The 13,240-nt window shown below is 42.8% G+C and overlaps 1 protein-coding gene across 1 annotated transcript in view; it reads left to right on the top strand.

The window, feature by feature from the left end:
* The window catches only part of TTC1 (tetratricopeptide repeat domain 1), a 47,194-nt gene extending 39,042 nt beyond the window's left edge, over positions 1–8,152 (top strand). Inside the window, exon 8 of the mRNA XM_008587173.1 lies at positions 7,523–8,152. Within this exon, the coding sequence (XP_008585395.1) occupies positions 7,523–7,656 (134 nt within the window). The 3' untranslated portion in view covers positions 7,657–8,152. The remainder of the gene's footprint in view (positions 1–7,522) is intronic.
* The last annotated feature ends 5,088 nt before the right edge of the window (positions 8,153–13,240 follow it).

The raw sequence follows: 13,240 nt of genomic DNA, 5'->3' as shown, positions 1-13,240 counted from the left end.
TTTAAAAAAAAAAAAAAAGAATGCTGATAACCCCAAGGTCCAGGTTCAATCCCTGTACCGGCCAGCTGCCAAAAAAAGATTTGAAGTCAGAGGGTTTTGGATGGCAGGCACAGCATTTATAAGTATCTATATCTCCTTTATTTTTGTGTTTCAATTTCACAATATTACATTTTTGCTCATATAAATAGGTGAATAGTAAACATTTAAAAGTAATACTGATCAGATATTTTCAGACTACCTGAAGCTCCTCTGCTCAACTGTAGAATACTGAGAACAAATTCCCAGTGCTACTGCTCTGCATTCAGGAGCTCCTCGAGAAATGTGGCTGTGTAACCTTGTAGGATGAGCACCTTGGGGGTTGGTTCTGTACACAGGAGCTGGTGACATGAGCCATTCTTGGCAGCTACTCTGGGAGGGCAAGAAGTGTGTGCTTGGAGGCCAGATGATGATACTAATATAGCGTCTCTGAATAAGCTTTGATTACAAACAGAAAAGAATATGAGGTCCTAAAGACATTTGTCATCATTGTTTGCAAATTGTTTTATACCGTACGCTGACCTAGCCAAGAAATCTTTCAAACAAGTGGAATTGCTAAGCATTTGTATGTGTGTGTTTGTGGGTCTTCCTTGATCCTCTGTCATCCAAGTTTATCGAACTATTTGATAGAAGATAAAGTCATCTACTTTCGCCAAAAAGTAGCATAGGCCATGTGGGCTACTTTTCACATAAAAGGAAGCTCAGCCCAGCATCTTTATCCCTCTAATCACTAGAGATACGTGTTTACAATTATTATTATTTTTTTAATATCAAGCATATCAATCACCAGCTGCAAAAGCAAGTTAGCTTCCCTTGGCCCAGGTCCTGAGGGAGGGAATTTGTCCTAATAGCATGTACGGCTTGTGTTCCAACCATTCCGTGAGATGCTGCTCTTCCTCCTGCCTTAACCCGAAGCTGCTGGTTTCCTGTCTCCACCTTGAATATCCAGAGCAGCTACACGAAACTCATTTATTCCCCCAAAGAAACCATCGACGTGGGGCAGGGCATTGCCCGGGTAACCCTGCCTTCCTTTCGCTAGCACCTACTACTGCCTCCCTGCCCCAGCTGCTCTGGCACACACATGGGCCTTGCTCACTGTCCAGCCCGGGTTTTCCACTCATGCCATTATCTCCCTCCACCTTCTTGGAACATATTCTTGGTCTCCTGATTCCTGAAGTCACTCAGTTGTTCACTTCTGGCCACTAGCAACCTCACTAGGGAACGTTTGTGAACTGAATTAAGAATACCATCTTAGGGCTGGCCGGTTATCTCGGTTGGTTAGAGCACAGCCTTGTAAAACCAAGGTCAAGGGTTCAGTTCCCCATACCAGCCAGCTGCCCCCCCACAAAAAAGAATGCCGTCTTGTGTGTGTGCCCCCATTCAAGAGCTACATATGGAGAAAGAAGTAACTTGTTTGTTGTCATTGCAAGAATTCGACACATTCTCCTGACTCTGCCTGCATTACGTGCTTCTCTGCTCTGCAAGTAGTAGAGGGCCCTAGAATCAGATACCTCACTGAGGATCACAAGAAAGATTGAATTGTAACTATCCCTCTTAAAACTGCTGGGCACAGAAATCCAGTCTTTTTTTTAAACACTTCTCTTCGTGCCTAGCATTCATCATTACAGATTGTGTATTTGCAGATTTGCACTCTGGCCACATGAGTATGTCTCTAATCCAATTTCTTGTTGCTGTTGTCCCTTCAGTAGAGAATATCAGTCAGTAGATTTTCAGTGCCCTGCTTGTTTCTTTCATTTCCTAGTTGCTCCTTCTCGAGAGAATAGCTTCTTCTTTGACTGTTCTTGGTAAGGCTTATTTAGGCCTCCACTTTCACCCAAGAGCTAATACTATAAGAATTTGATTGGGGTGTGAATTTTATCTTCTCTGTGCTGTGCTAGCTTTTGATTTGCCTTTTGCTCAGAGGAAAACGAGTTAATTGTGTGGCTTGGTTTACTGCCTCATAACAAGAAATGTACTATTAGGATTCAATCGTATGTAATTTGGTTCTTCTAAATAGAGGAGAAAGTCCCAAAGGAGCTATTCCATTGTACCCAAACCCAGTGATCTTTAGGACATGAAAACAAGTGGCATCCCTGGTTATCCTCAGGGTTTACTGCCTAGTGTACAGTTAGTTTCTCCGAAGAGAAATTGTGCATAATGAAGGAATTGGATTATTGTGATATAATTTTGCTTGGAGGCAGAGAAATTAACATTTATCAGGACTGGATCCAGTGGCAAGCATTGATCTCTAGTCCTAAACATTCTTATCTGAGCACAAGCAGTTTTGGACTCTTCTCTTTGCCATGGGATGTGGTCTGATAGATGAGATCCTAATAGTTAGAGGTTTGTTGACATATTGAGGCTGAGTGAAGGTGTCAGATTTGCTCCAGGTGGAAACAAAGAAACCTAATTGATTACTGCTCAGATAGGAGAGGCAGAGAATTTGGCTAGTGGAAAGAGTGGCAGATAGGCTAGTTTGGCAAATGATCTTATTTTGGGTACAAAAAAGCTGCTTTAATCTCTGAGCACCCAACCTGACTAAACAGCAGGCAGGAAAATTTGTGTGTGTGTGATTGTGTGTATATTTAGGAGCATGGTCTCCAGTAAAGGCTGCTGCTTCTCTGCTATCATTATAAACAGCAAAAGGTGAATATTTCAGACACCAGAAACTTGTTGATTCTACTGTACTGTTTTGTTCTGTTCCTTTATGTTCCCACTGGCTACACTCTGGTTTCAGAGCCTCTTTACCCAGCATCATAGACACTCAAATGTTTGTTCAGTGAGTAAATGGCCTCTTTCCCATAATGTTGTACCAACTTTCTGTCAGAACCACCCCCAGGCTCTCTGCTTTTGGTTCATTCTTTACTTTGTCACAGGATTATTAATACTGAAAGCTCAGTTCTCAAGCCATCAGTAGCACTCCTGTGGCACAAGAAGCACAGGCCCCTGGGTCTGGCTCAGGAGCCTGGCGAGAAGCACCCTCCCCCTTGGACACAAAGAGTGGCCAGATCTCCTCTCCTCCCCTCCCTGCCAAAGCTGGAAAGAATCTTCCTCTCACTGGCTCTCGTAGCATTTTATATCTCAGCTACATATGAACTTGCTTTTATGCATATGTCTTATCTTACCCATCACATTCTAAACGTATTTTGGTGTACAGACCATGTCATACATCTTCTCAGCCCCACTTCATAGAGCAAGGTGCCACTCTCGGGCACTTAGTACATGTTGATTTAATTACTTCAAGTCAGGAGGCCTCAGGTCTTCTCTAACATGGAGACTATTTAATCATGCATTTTTATTAGGTGTCTGCTGTCTGCCAGATAATTCATACACATTCTCATTTAGCAAGCAGAACTGCCCATTTTCTGTTCTACTATTGTGGAAGTGATAGTTGGTGAAACTCTTTTGGAATGTTACAAAGAAAAGAGATATTGGAATAGAAGGAAAGAGAACGATAGCATCTGTTAGGTTGGGTCCTCTGAAAAACAGAAGCCAAGATAGGATTAGAAGTACAAGAGATTTATTGGGGAAACGCCTGCAAGGAACAATGTGGTGGGAGGTGGAAGGAGGCTGGCAGAGCTGTCAGACCCCTGTGGAGGAGGAAGGGAGGGTGGGGAGGAAGAGTCATGCACTGCAGTGCAGTGCTGAGAAAGTTTCAGCAAAGCCATTGTGGAGCCAAAGTTGCCCATCAGTGGAGTTCCTGGTCTGTCTCTACCATGCTCGGGCATTGGCTGGGAGCAGCCCATGGGGAAGCTGGCCCCGGCACAAACATGCTGATAGATTTCAGAGTGTAGCCACTATGTCCCCTGCATTTGGAAAAGCACATTTTCATGACTGCCACGCCATAGAATCAACCAAGCTAAAAGTTTAAAGGTTTCTTGTGGCAGATAGGTTCTTCAGCCAGTGAGGCAAAGTGAGGGCCTGCAAAAGAGAATTCTTCCCCTTGTCTGCAGTTTGAATGCTTTGGTGGTTTTTTGTTGTTTTTTTTAATCCCTTCCCCCCTTGTTTTTTGTTTTTCCTGCCCAAATATTTTTATTTATTGTGGAATAAATTATTGTGAAGTGTACAGATCTTCCTGCTAAGGATCTTATTTCACACTTGAGAGGTACTTCAGTCCAAAAAGAGAGTACTTTTTATTTTCACCCCTTGTCTGCAGTTTGAATGCTTTGGTGGTTTTTTGTTGTTTTTTTTAATCCCTTCCCCCCTTGTTTTTTGTTTTTCCTGCCCAAATATTTTTATTTATTGTGGAATAAATTATTGTGAAGTGTACAGATCTTCCTGCTAAGGATCTTATTTCACACTTGAGAGGTACTTCAGTCCAAAAAGAGAGTACTTTTTATTTTCATTTACAAAGACACTGAACTTCCTTTTGAGTAAAGAAAAGGAAAAAAATGATTTGGGCTCAGGAAGACAAAGCTGCCACATTCCATGACTAACTGTCTCATACATAATAGATACATAAATTTTGGTTTGAGTAATTAGAGTTTACACATCTGAAGTCCACCTGCCAATGAGAAATTCTGGTTCTAGTATTCCACTCACTCAAGTAATATTTGTTGAGAACCTGGTGAAGATGCTAGGATCCACCACGAGCAATAAACAAGGCCCTTGCTCACGGAGTTAAAATCTAAATGTCCTAATATCTGTGTATCATTTAACAGGATGATGGAGATGTTGACTGACTTTAGACTTAGAGAAGTATGGCTGTTACAGTTTTATGGATAACTACTAATGAAATAGGAATAGTACATGTCATCTCCAAATAAATTGAGAGGATAATTCAGGGAAGATGGTGGCATTTATTGGGATGGGGACCCGGGGTGACCGCTCACATAAGTCAAGAGTCAAGAAAGGGAATGGGAAGTTTTGCTCCAAATGTCAAATTGGACATAAGAGTGGAAGTGTTGAAAAGGAAATCAGAGAAAGAAAGCTAGAAATCTGTTTACATGTCTCTTTCTCAGTTTATATCACATTATTTAATAAATGCTTTTGAGATGACTTGCTTCCTGACAGGAATATGAGATCCCTTCGTCATTCACCCCCAGAATCTGGTATAATACTTATTACTGTATGACTGCTGATTGTAGTTTCAATTTGAATACTTGTGCTCCTAGCTTGTAACAGTTGTCTTGCACTTGAGAAAACTCTTCCTTTAGCGCACAGCAGCCTAAAGCCAGGCCACTGCTGCCTGATGACACTGCCATCTCTGGAGCATGGTGGCACGCCATCATGCTAGAGCTGCTCACCATCCTTCAGAGCACTGCAGCACGTGGCCTCTCCTGAATAGGCTTCCTCAGCTCCCGCAAGGTCTGCAAGCACCTCCTCTGGGCATACCTCAGTCTTCTGTGTTTGTCTCCGCACTAGAGCATCTCAAAAGCTGAAATGACTTTTATTCTTTAGATCCCAGTGCCTCACATAGTAGATGCTTTGTAAAATGTACAATTTGTACTTTAAATGGTGTTTCTGGCACTTGGGATGGATGGGCTTACAATGATCCCTCCTCCATCCAGGTAGTGGCCCAGTTGACAGTCCAGAGTGGCCCTTGAATAGAGGCTTCTCCAAGATGGAACTGCCCTCCTTGGAGTCTGATATGAGATTCATTCTTAGTTCCTTCGATCCATGTCACAAGAGCCAAGGATAGTCCCAGCAGTGACATTTTATTGGGCTTCTTTAAATGTTTTTTTCCTCCCTGTGCTCTTTTCTCAACCCTCAGACAGACTGCCAAAGTTCTGGGTCAGGGTTGCTACCTCAAGTTTTCCTGAGGATGCCCTGTCTTGTCTTTGCTTTTTGTGATACCCTTCCAGTCTTCCATCTACCTGGGGCTGTGCTCTAGCCTGTGTGTGCTGCTCCTGTGTGCAGACAACCAAGATTTGTGCCACTGATTCTCCCCAGACAGCAGCACTGAGTATGCGTGTCCTGGGTTTAAGTTTGGGAAACCTGCCTGGAGAATTTTCATGCCGAGTTCTGGGCACTTTCTCTATTAATGTTTTGTCCAAGAATGGGTTGGCCTTTCTCTGAACACAGAGAGTGTCCGTGGGCTGAACTGAAACCAAAAGTTATCACTGTGAGTTATTAGGAAGGCCTTTAAAATTTAAAGATCATGTTGGCCTTTCTCTGAACACAGAGAGTGTCCGTGGGCTGAACTGAAACCAAAAGTTATCACTATGAGTTATTAGGAAGGCCTTTAAAATTTAAAGATCATGGGCCGGCCCAGTGGTGCACTGCTGCAGTGCGCTGCTTGGGAGCGCAGCGGCGCTCCCGCCGAGGGTTCGGATCCCACATACAGACCGGTTCCCACTCACTGGCTGAGTGAGGTGCGGGCGCAACGCCGAGGGTTGCGATCCTGTTGCCGGTCCCGGTCTGGTACGGGCGCAACACTGAGGGTTGCGATCCGTTGCCGGACACGAAAAAAGACAAAAAAAAAAAAAAAAATTTAAAGATCATGCATCTTTAAGTCCTTTACCTGGGCTTTACTCTAAGGTGGTAGGCCTCCAAGTGACACAAGCTGCTAACACGTGGGAAGGTGGGAAGGAACCTGTGCCTCTGATGATTAGGGGTTTCTCTTCTCATCTACCCCTGTTCTCATCTCCATTGGAAAAAGACCTTCAAGAAAAATTAAAACAGTTTGGAAGGGTTGAAACTGTTTATTTGCCCATCCCAGCCAAGATTTTCCACACAGTCTTACTTTTAAATATTCCATCCTTTGCCCCATAAATCCCTATAAATCTCTGAAATGTCCTGGAAATTCCAGCTTTTGACATAAAAACTCCATGGCCCTCTAGTATCTAAAAATTATTGCATAAGAATCCTTGGTTATATATCGTGTTTTGACTTTAGAACATGAGATCACCCAAGTGATTAATATGTAAAGCCTGAAACTTGGGAAGGAAACTGGACTAGTTGATGGCACTGAAAGTGAACAAGATCCTGTGTCTCAAAAAATGATGAGTTTGCTGCAAAGCTAAGGATCTGCTTAGAACAGTAGGAGACTCTGGAGTCTGAATCCAGGCTCAGTAGAAACTAGCTGAGTTGAATTAAATTTAGCAAGTGGCTGCTGCTGTTTTATAGACAACAGACTTGTTGGGTGGACCTCTGCCCTCACAGATGAGGCTTGGCGGGGAGCCTTCAGCCCCACCGTGAGCAGCAGCTGATCTTCCCAGCACTCACCCCAGAAGCCTGTGCCCTGTGGTAGTTGTGGCCAGTTTGGAAGGGAGGCTTTGATCTCCCAGAGGGAGCCAGCAGGACTCCCTCACTCTCATGTGTGCAAGCACAGTCTCGGGGGTGGGTGGCATTGAAGTGACAGTGTCGTTGAGTAGGGCATAGGGGCTGGGAACTCTCCTGGAAGGTTTCATATTATTAAAAGCAGGCATTTCTGTAACTGCAGAAAGATACTGTTTATATCATATAATCAGATAGTAAGGCAAGATCAACCTTCCTGCTTCTGTTCGTTCCTCTATTCATTTGAGTTTTTGCTTTTACATTGCAGGTAAACTAAAAGATCTTGGGAACTTGGTTCTCCGGCCTTTTGGGCTCTCCACAGAAAATTTCCAGATCAAACAGGATTCCTCTACTGGCTCTTACTCCATCAATTTCGTTCAAAATCCAAATAACAACAGATAACAAAGATAACAATCACTTTAAAAGCTGACTTGGAAATTGTGTGCTGCTTGCTGTTAGCAAGGGGAAAGGCCCTGGCAGTGTTTAACTTTTAAAAGCATCTTATCCAAAAGAAAGGCTATCCAGTAGAGCCTAGTGCTCCCCTTTCCCTCTTGTTTTATGATCAGGGTGGAATGTACTTCCTCATGTAATGAGCCTAATTTGATTTACATTTTAAGGTTGTGTCTGTGCAGCTGTTATCCCTGGTTCTGGCTGTCCTTTGTTCAGGAGGAAGCCTGCTTATCAAGGCTGACCTCCCTTAGCCACACAAACACACAAGCCCAGCAAAAGCCGTTCTTGAACCGAACAAATCTGTTGGGAGACTGCCCAGACATGACTGATGGGATTCCTGCCTGCCGTCCCCCTCCCTAATCATACATGCTAACAAGGCTACCATGCGTGGTCTCCAGCATTTCCCGATTTCCTCTGTGGTAATAAAGGCTTTCTGTGATGGTCTGGGCTAGGTTGTAAATTTTGTTCCCGTAACAGCTAAAGCAGAATACCTCTGATTTTAGGAGTAATATTGGTTTCAAGGAGGGTTATTGATTCTGAATTCCACAAATATGTCCAAAGTTTTCATTGCCACTTTGAAGATTTATCTTGAAGAGTTGACCGTTCTATCATGTACTAAAATTCTGAAACCATCTCATGAGCTGGCTTGGGCCCTTCCACATTTGTGGTGCCACTTTGAAGATTTATCTTGAAGAGTTGACCGTTCTATCATGTACTAAAATTCTGAAACTCCATCTCATGAGCTGGCTTGGGCCCTTCCACATTTGTGGAGATAATTATGAAATCCGTGCTTTTGACCAAGCATTAATCTTAATAATTTCAACTAAAATAGCTTCATCAAGAATAGTGGTATGTGAATCCCAAAACAAAACCATATGCTTTTAGACGACGTAAACCTGGAGGCTTCAAAGATAGATTTTTTTTTCTGGTCATCAGTTGATGCTAGTGAAAAGCTTTCAGTTCTGGTTTGAGTGTCAAAAGCAGCGACGTACTTGTTTCTTCTTGGGAATGAGTTACATGTATAATTCTGTGACATGCAGTTGTCACACTCCACATGTTAAGGACTTTGCTGGAACTTTGATCTGTTCCTAAAAGTCCCTTACAGTATATTGATAGAGCAGTGATATGCAGTGCTTCTTTGTGATGTGCCAAATCTGTCTCCCAGATTGAAACATAATTATTCATGGAGTTTACAAGGGGAAGGAGAGAGGGGGGAAAGTGGTTAATTTTGCTTTGCTAATTTTATGTGAAATTTGTCATCCAATTTTCCCAAAAAGGTCTCTGTGAAAAATCATACAAGATGTGCAGAAACCTTGGCTGAAAGCCATATGGCAGTGAGTGTTCTGTGCTTCCTATGCAGCCAGCATTATGCCAGAGCAGTGGTTCTCAAACTTTCTGATTTCAGGACGCCTTCACACTCTTGAAAAGAGTTTAAAGAGCATTTCCATTTATGTGGATTCTAGCTATTCATATTCACCATATTAAAAATATTTTAAAATATTTAGTTAGGTCGTGTAAATAACAAACATTTCGTGTTAATATAAACATTACTTTCGTGAAAAATATCGTCCAAAACAAAGACAGTGACAACATTTTACATTTTTGCAAGTCTCTTTTATATGTGTCTAGATAGAAGACAGCAAGATTCTCACATCTCCTATACTCAGTTTGTCGTGGTATCACACATTCATGTCTTTGGAAAATTCTACTGCATACTCAGGATAACTGACAGTGAATAGCAAATAGCCCCTTAGGATTATGAAAATAGTTTTGACCTCATGGATACCTGAAAGATCTTGGGAACCCCTGGGGAGCCTTGGAATATATTTCGAGAACTGCTTTGTCAGATTACGACTTTTGAGCTCAATGGCTGAGACTAAGCAAAGGTCAGAGCTGAGATTCCTAAAAGACTATTTGTGCCTCCAAGGAACAGAATGTAAATTTGTTTGCCTAAACACCCTTCATTAGGAGAAGATGCTCAGGACTACCATTGCTGCAGGATGTAGAGGTTTTGCTTCTTAGGCTTCCCCCTTCCTTCTCTCTTTTTCCTTCTCCTCTTCCTCCGCCACACTGAAATCTTATAGGAAGGCAACCAAGGCCAACACTACATGTTTCCAGTGACTGGCCAAGCAGTGCTTCTGGAAAGGAAAGGAAAGGATCTCCATAGGTGTGAGTTTGCTTAGGCCAAGGAGTTTTTTTCTATCACTGTTACTTCTCTGCTTCCAAAATCTGGAAGAAAAGATAGATTCAAACCTTTTGGAAATGTTTGACCATAGAAAAATCCTAAAAGCGTTCAAAGTAGGAAGTGTGTAAGGGAGGAAGGTGGCCTGCATTCGACTCCTGCTGCTAAGATGTAGAATTTTAAAGTTATGTGATGTCTTCCTCCCCCCACCAAAAAAAGTATACCAGAATTTATTTTTAAGGTAATCACATTGTGACATTGTATATGTTCTTATTTCAACAGTATTGCAGTGGATCAAAATAATTTTCGATCTCCTTTTAGAATTGCCTTGAAGACTGAGACACATTCCTTAAAATACTATGATCTGTTGTTTCCCTTGCTGCCTCCATGAGTAGACCATGATTTTCTAGAAAGAAAAGACCATATTTATATTCTTAATAGCACCACCACCTACTGGTGTACTAGAGACTTAGTAAATTGGTGTTCAAGGACATTCTACAAGAGGTGGGCTCACTAACAACAACAGGATTTTTGGGTTTTTTGACGGCTGGCCAATAACAGGGATCGAACCCTGGCCTCACAGGCCTGGCCCATGGCTCACTTGGGAGAGTGCGGTGCTGATAACACCAAGGCTACGGGTTCGGATCCCTATATAGGGATGGCCGGTTGTTCACTTGGGAGAGCGTGGTGCTGACAACACCAAGTCAAGGGTTAAGATCCCCTTACCGGTCATCTTTTGAAAAAACAAACAAACAAAAAGCCGTACAGGGACAGGAGGCAATTGTTTCTAGTCACCTCCTTCGGCTGTGTGTAGAGCTGTCCTGAGCACACACTAGACCAAGAGCCCATTAATGCTCCTGAAAATGAAAAATGGATATTTGCTACCAGCCAGCCCAAGAGGCAGGGCTAAAATAACAGAGCATCAGAACAACTGCTTAAATCCTTTCAAGGGGTAATCAAAGAAACTAATGACAAAATTACTTTATGAAAACTAGTGAGGTTGTCCTCTATTTTTATATTTCAAAGCATCAAATATTCCAGTTTTCCTGGCCACAAGTTGGTAATCGTTGAAGCTAGGAATGGGGACACAAGGGGTTGTTAGTCTACTTTTACAAATACTTGAGATATTCTATAATAAAAAATAAAGTTTTCTTCTAACTTCCCAACCCTCTGAGGTCTCCAAGCTAGGAATAAGCTCCATCATACAAAAGTTAAGCTGTCAGCCAGAACTAAAGGTATGACTCCTTACCTTCTTTTCCTTTCACTGAAGGGAAAACTGGAAACTCTCATTTTCCCCCTGTACCAAGACATGGCAGAGCCTGCTGCCTCATTGCCAAAGAAGCCCACAACAATTTGTGGCAGTGTCCCAGTGTCAGCTAGTCAGCATTCCTGTCAGTCCCAGCTGCTACTTCTAGCTTGCTGAATAATATGGCCTACCAAGATGGGAACTGCTATCAGGCACTGGGCTCATCGGCCATCTGCTGTCATGACAGATATGAAGGAACCAACCCAGTTTTGGGAAACCCTTAGTTCCAGATGTGAAGAGTTGGATCTGAAGACATTGGAATCTCATTGTCCCTCTGCAGTGTGCAGTACCAGACTGCTGTCTACATCATACATCCACCTGGACTCACATGAGGCAGCACCACATGCCACCTGAGCACACAGGCACACAGCTTCCAGTTGGTGCCTCCAACTCAGTCAGAAATCCCCAAACCTGAAATTCTTTAAGCCAACTACAGACAGGAGTCCTCAGGGAAGGCAGGGATGGGAAGTAAAGGAACAGTGACATGGAGAGAACAGTATTTAGACATTGAAGGATATAGGCTTTGGCAGGCTATATCTGGTACTTGGTCTCAAGTACATAAGACTGTTTTGTAGGGGTGGCTTGATTGCCCCAAACTATAGTTTGCAGCTATACCTCATGAACTTAATTGGGAGAAAAGGTGTGATAGTTTCCTAGGGCAGTGTGACACTTTGGATTCTTCCATTGACAGAGTCAGCATCAAAAGCCAGGGATTATAGTTTGTGCCACAAAACCTTGTCCAGCCTGATTTTCTACAGGTGTTAAAGCTGCATTTAAACATGTGACGGATCAAACCCATCACTGTCTTCTGTAATGCTGTTTTGTGTCTTACTGAAGGCTCTGGCTGTGCTTTTCTGGGGCAATGACACATCAGGCTCCCCTTTAACCTCAAGGCACTTCACATTGCTGTTATAGTTCACAATATTTAGAAGGCCACACAAGTTTTGAGCTGTTTACTAAGAATCCAGAGGATTAGGCACTGAGCTTAGAATTTAGAAACAATGGATTACAGAATATTTCTATTAAAAAATTTTTTTTTCTGATGTCTCCCCAGTGTTTTTGTCCTTGGCTGAGTAGGAACTGAAGAGCTTGGTAAATGAGAAACTGAATTTGCACATCCCAGTTTAGCCAGTGAAGCTACTGTGTGATTTTGCTATCAAAAGGTCACTGACGGAACTTAGAATCCGTGTCTCCTACCTCTTAGGCTGTGGCAGGTTATTCATATAAAAACATTTCTCTTTTACCATCACCAACTTATCCTCCCTTATGTTAGAAGCTTGCTTCTACAAACTAGCATCACAAGGAAACACAAAAGGACTAATGCTAGAAGTACCCTTAAAGACAATGACCTGAACACTGTGCTTGGCCAGCTCTTTCTTCCTGTCTCAGTATTCCTGAATCCTACTCTCCTTCGCCCCAGGTTCATTACCTTCTTGACACCAAAGCAAAGGAGTTGTTGTTAAACGCCATGAAATTTCATTTTGAATAAGCAAAAATTTGGCAGGACAATCATCACTAGAGAAAAGTATGCTCAAAAAACACTTAAGGTGAAGTGTTCTGATCCCTGTACCAACTAGCCACACACACAAAAAAACAACTAAAAGTATGCTTTATTCGGGCCGGCCCCGTGGCTCATTCAGTAGAGTGCGGTGCTGATAGCGCCAAGGCCGCGGGTTCAGATCCTATATAGATGGCCGGTGTGCTCACTGGTGGAGCGTGGTGCAGACCACACCGTGCCAAGGGTTGAGATCCGGGCCGGCCCCGTGGCTCATTCAGTAGAGTGCGGTGCTGATAGCGCCAAGGCCGCGGGTTCGGATCCTATATAGATGGCCGGTGTGCTCACTGGTGGAGCGTGGTGCAGACCACACCGTGCCAAGGGTTGAGATCCCCTTACCGGTCAAAAATAAATAAATAAATAAAAGTATGCTTTATTCAAAGCACTGAGAAAAGAATCTTAACTTGAAAGAGGAAAAATGAACTTACACTTCCTTATCTGAAGACCAGCATCAATAAGATTTTAAATTGCAACTATGTGTTTCATCACTCAT

This window comes from Galeopterus variegatus, unplaced genomic scaffold (genome assembly GCF_000696425.1).
Source record: "Galeopterus variegatus unplaced genomic scaffold, G_variegatus-3.0.2 Scaffold115, whole genome shotgun sequence".
NCBI classification, from domain to species: domain Eukaryota; kingdom Metazoa; phylum Chordata; class Mammalia; order Dermoptera; family Cynocephalidae; genus Galeopterus; species Galeopterus variegatus.
The sequence above is the reverse complement of the archived record's forward strand: the minus strand, read 5'-3'. Positions and strand labels throughout refer to the sequence as shown.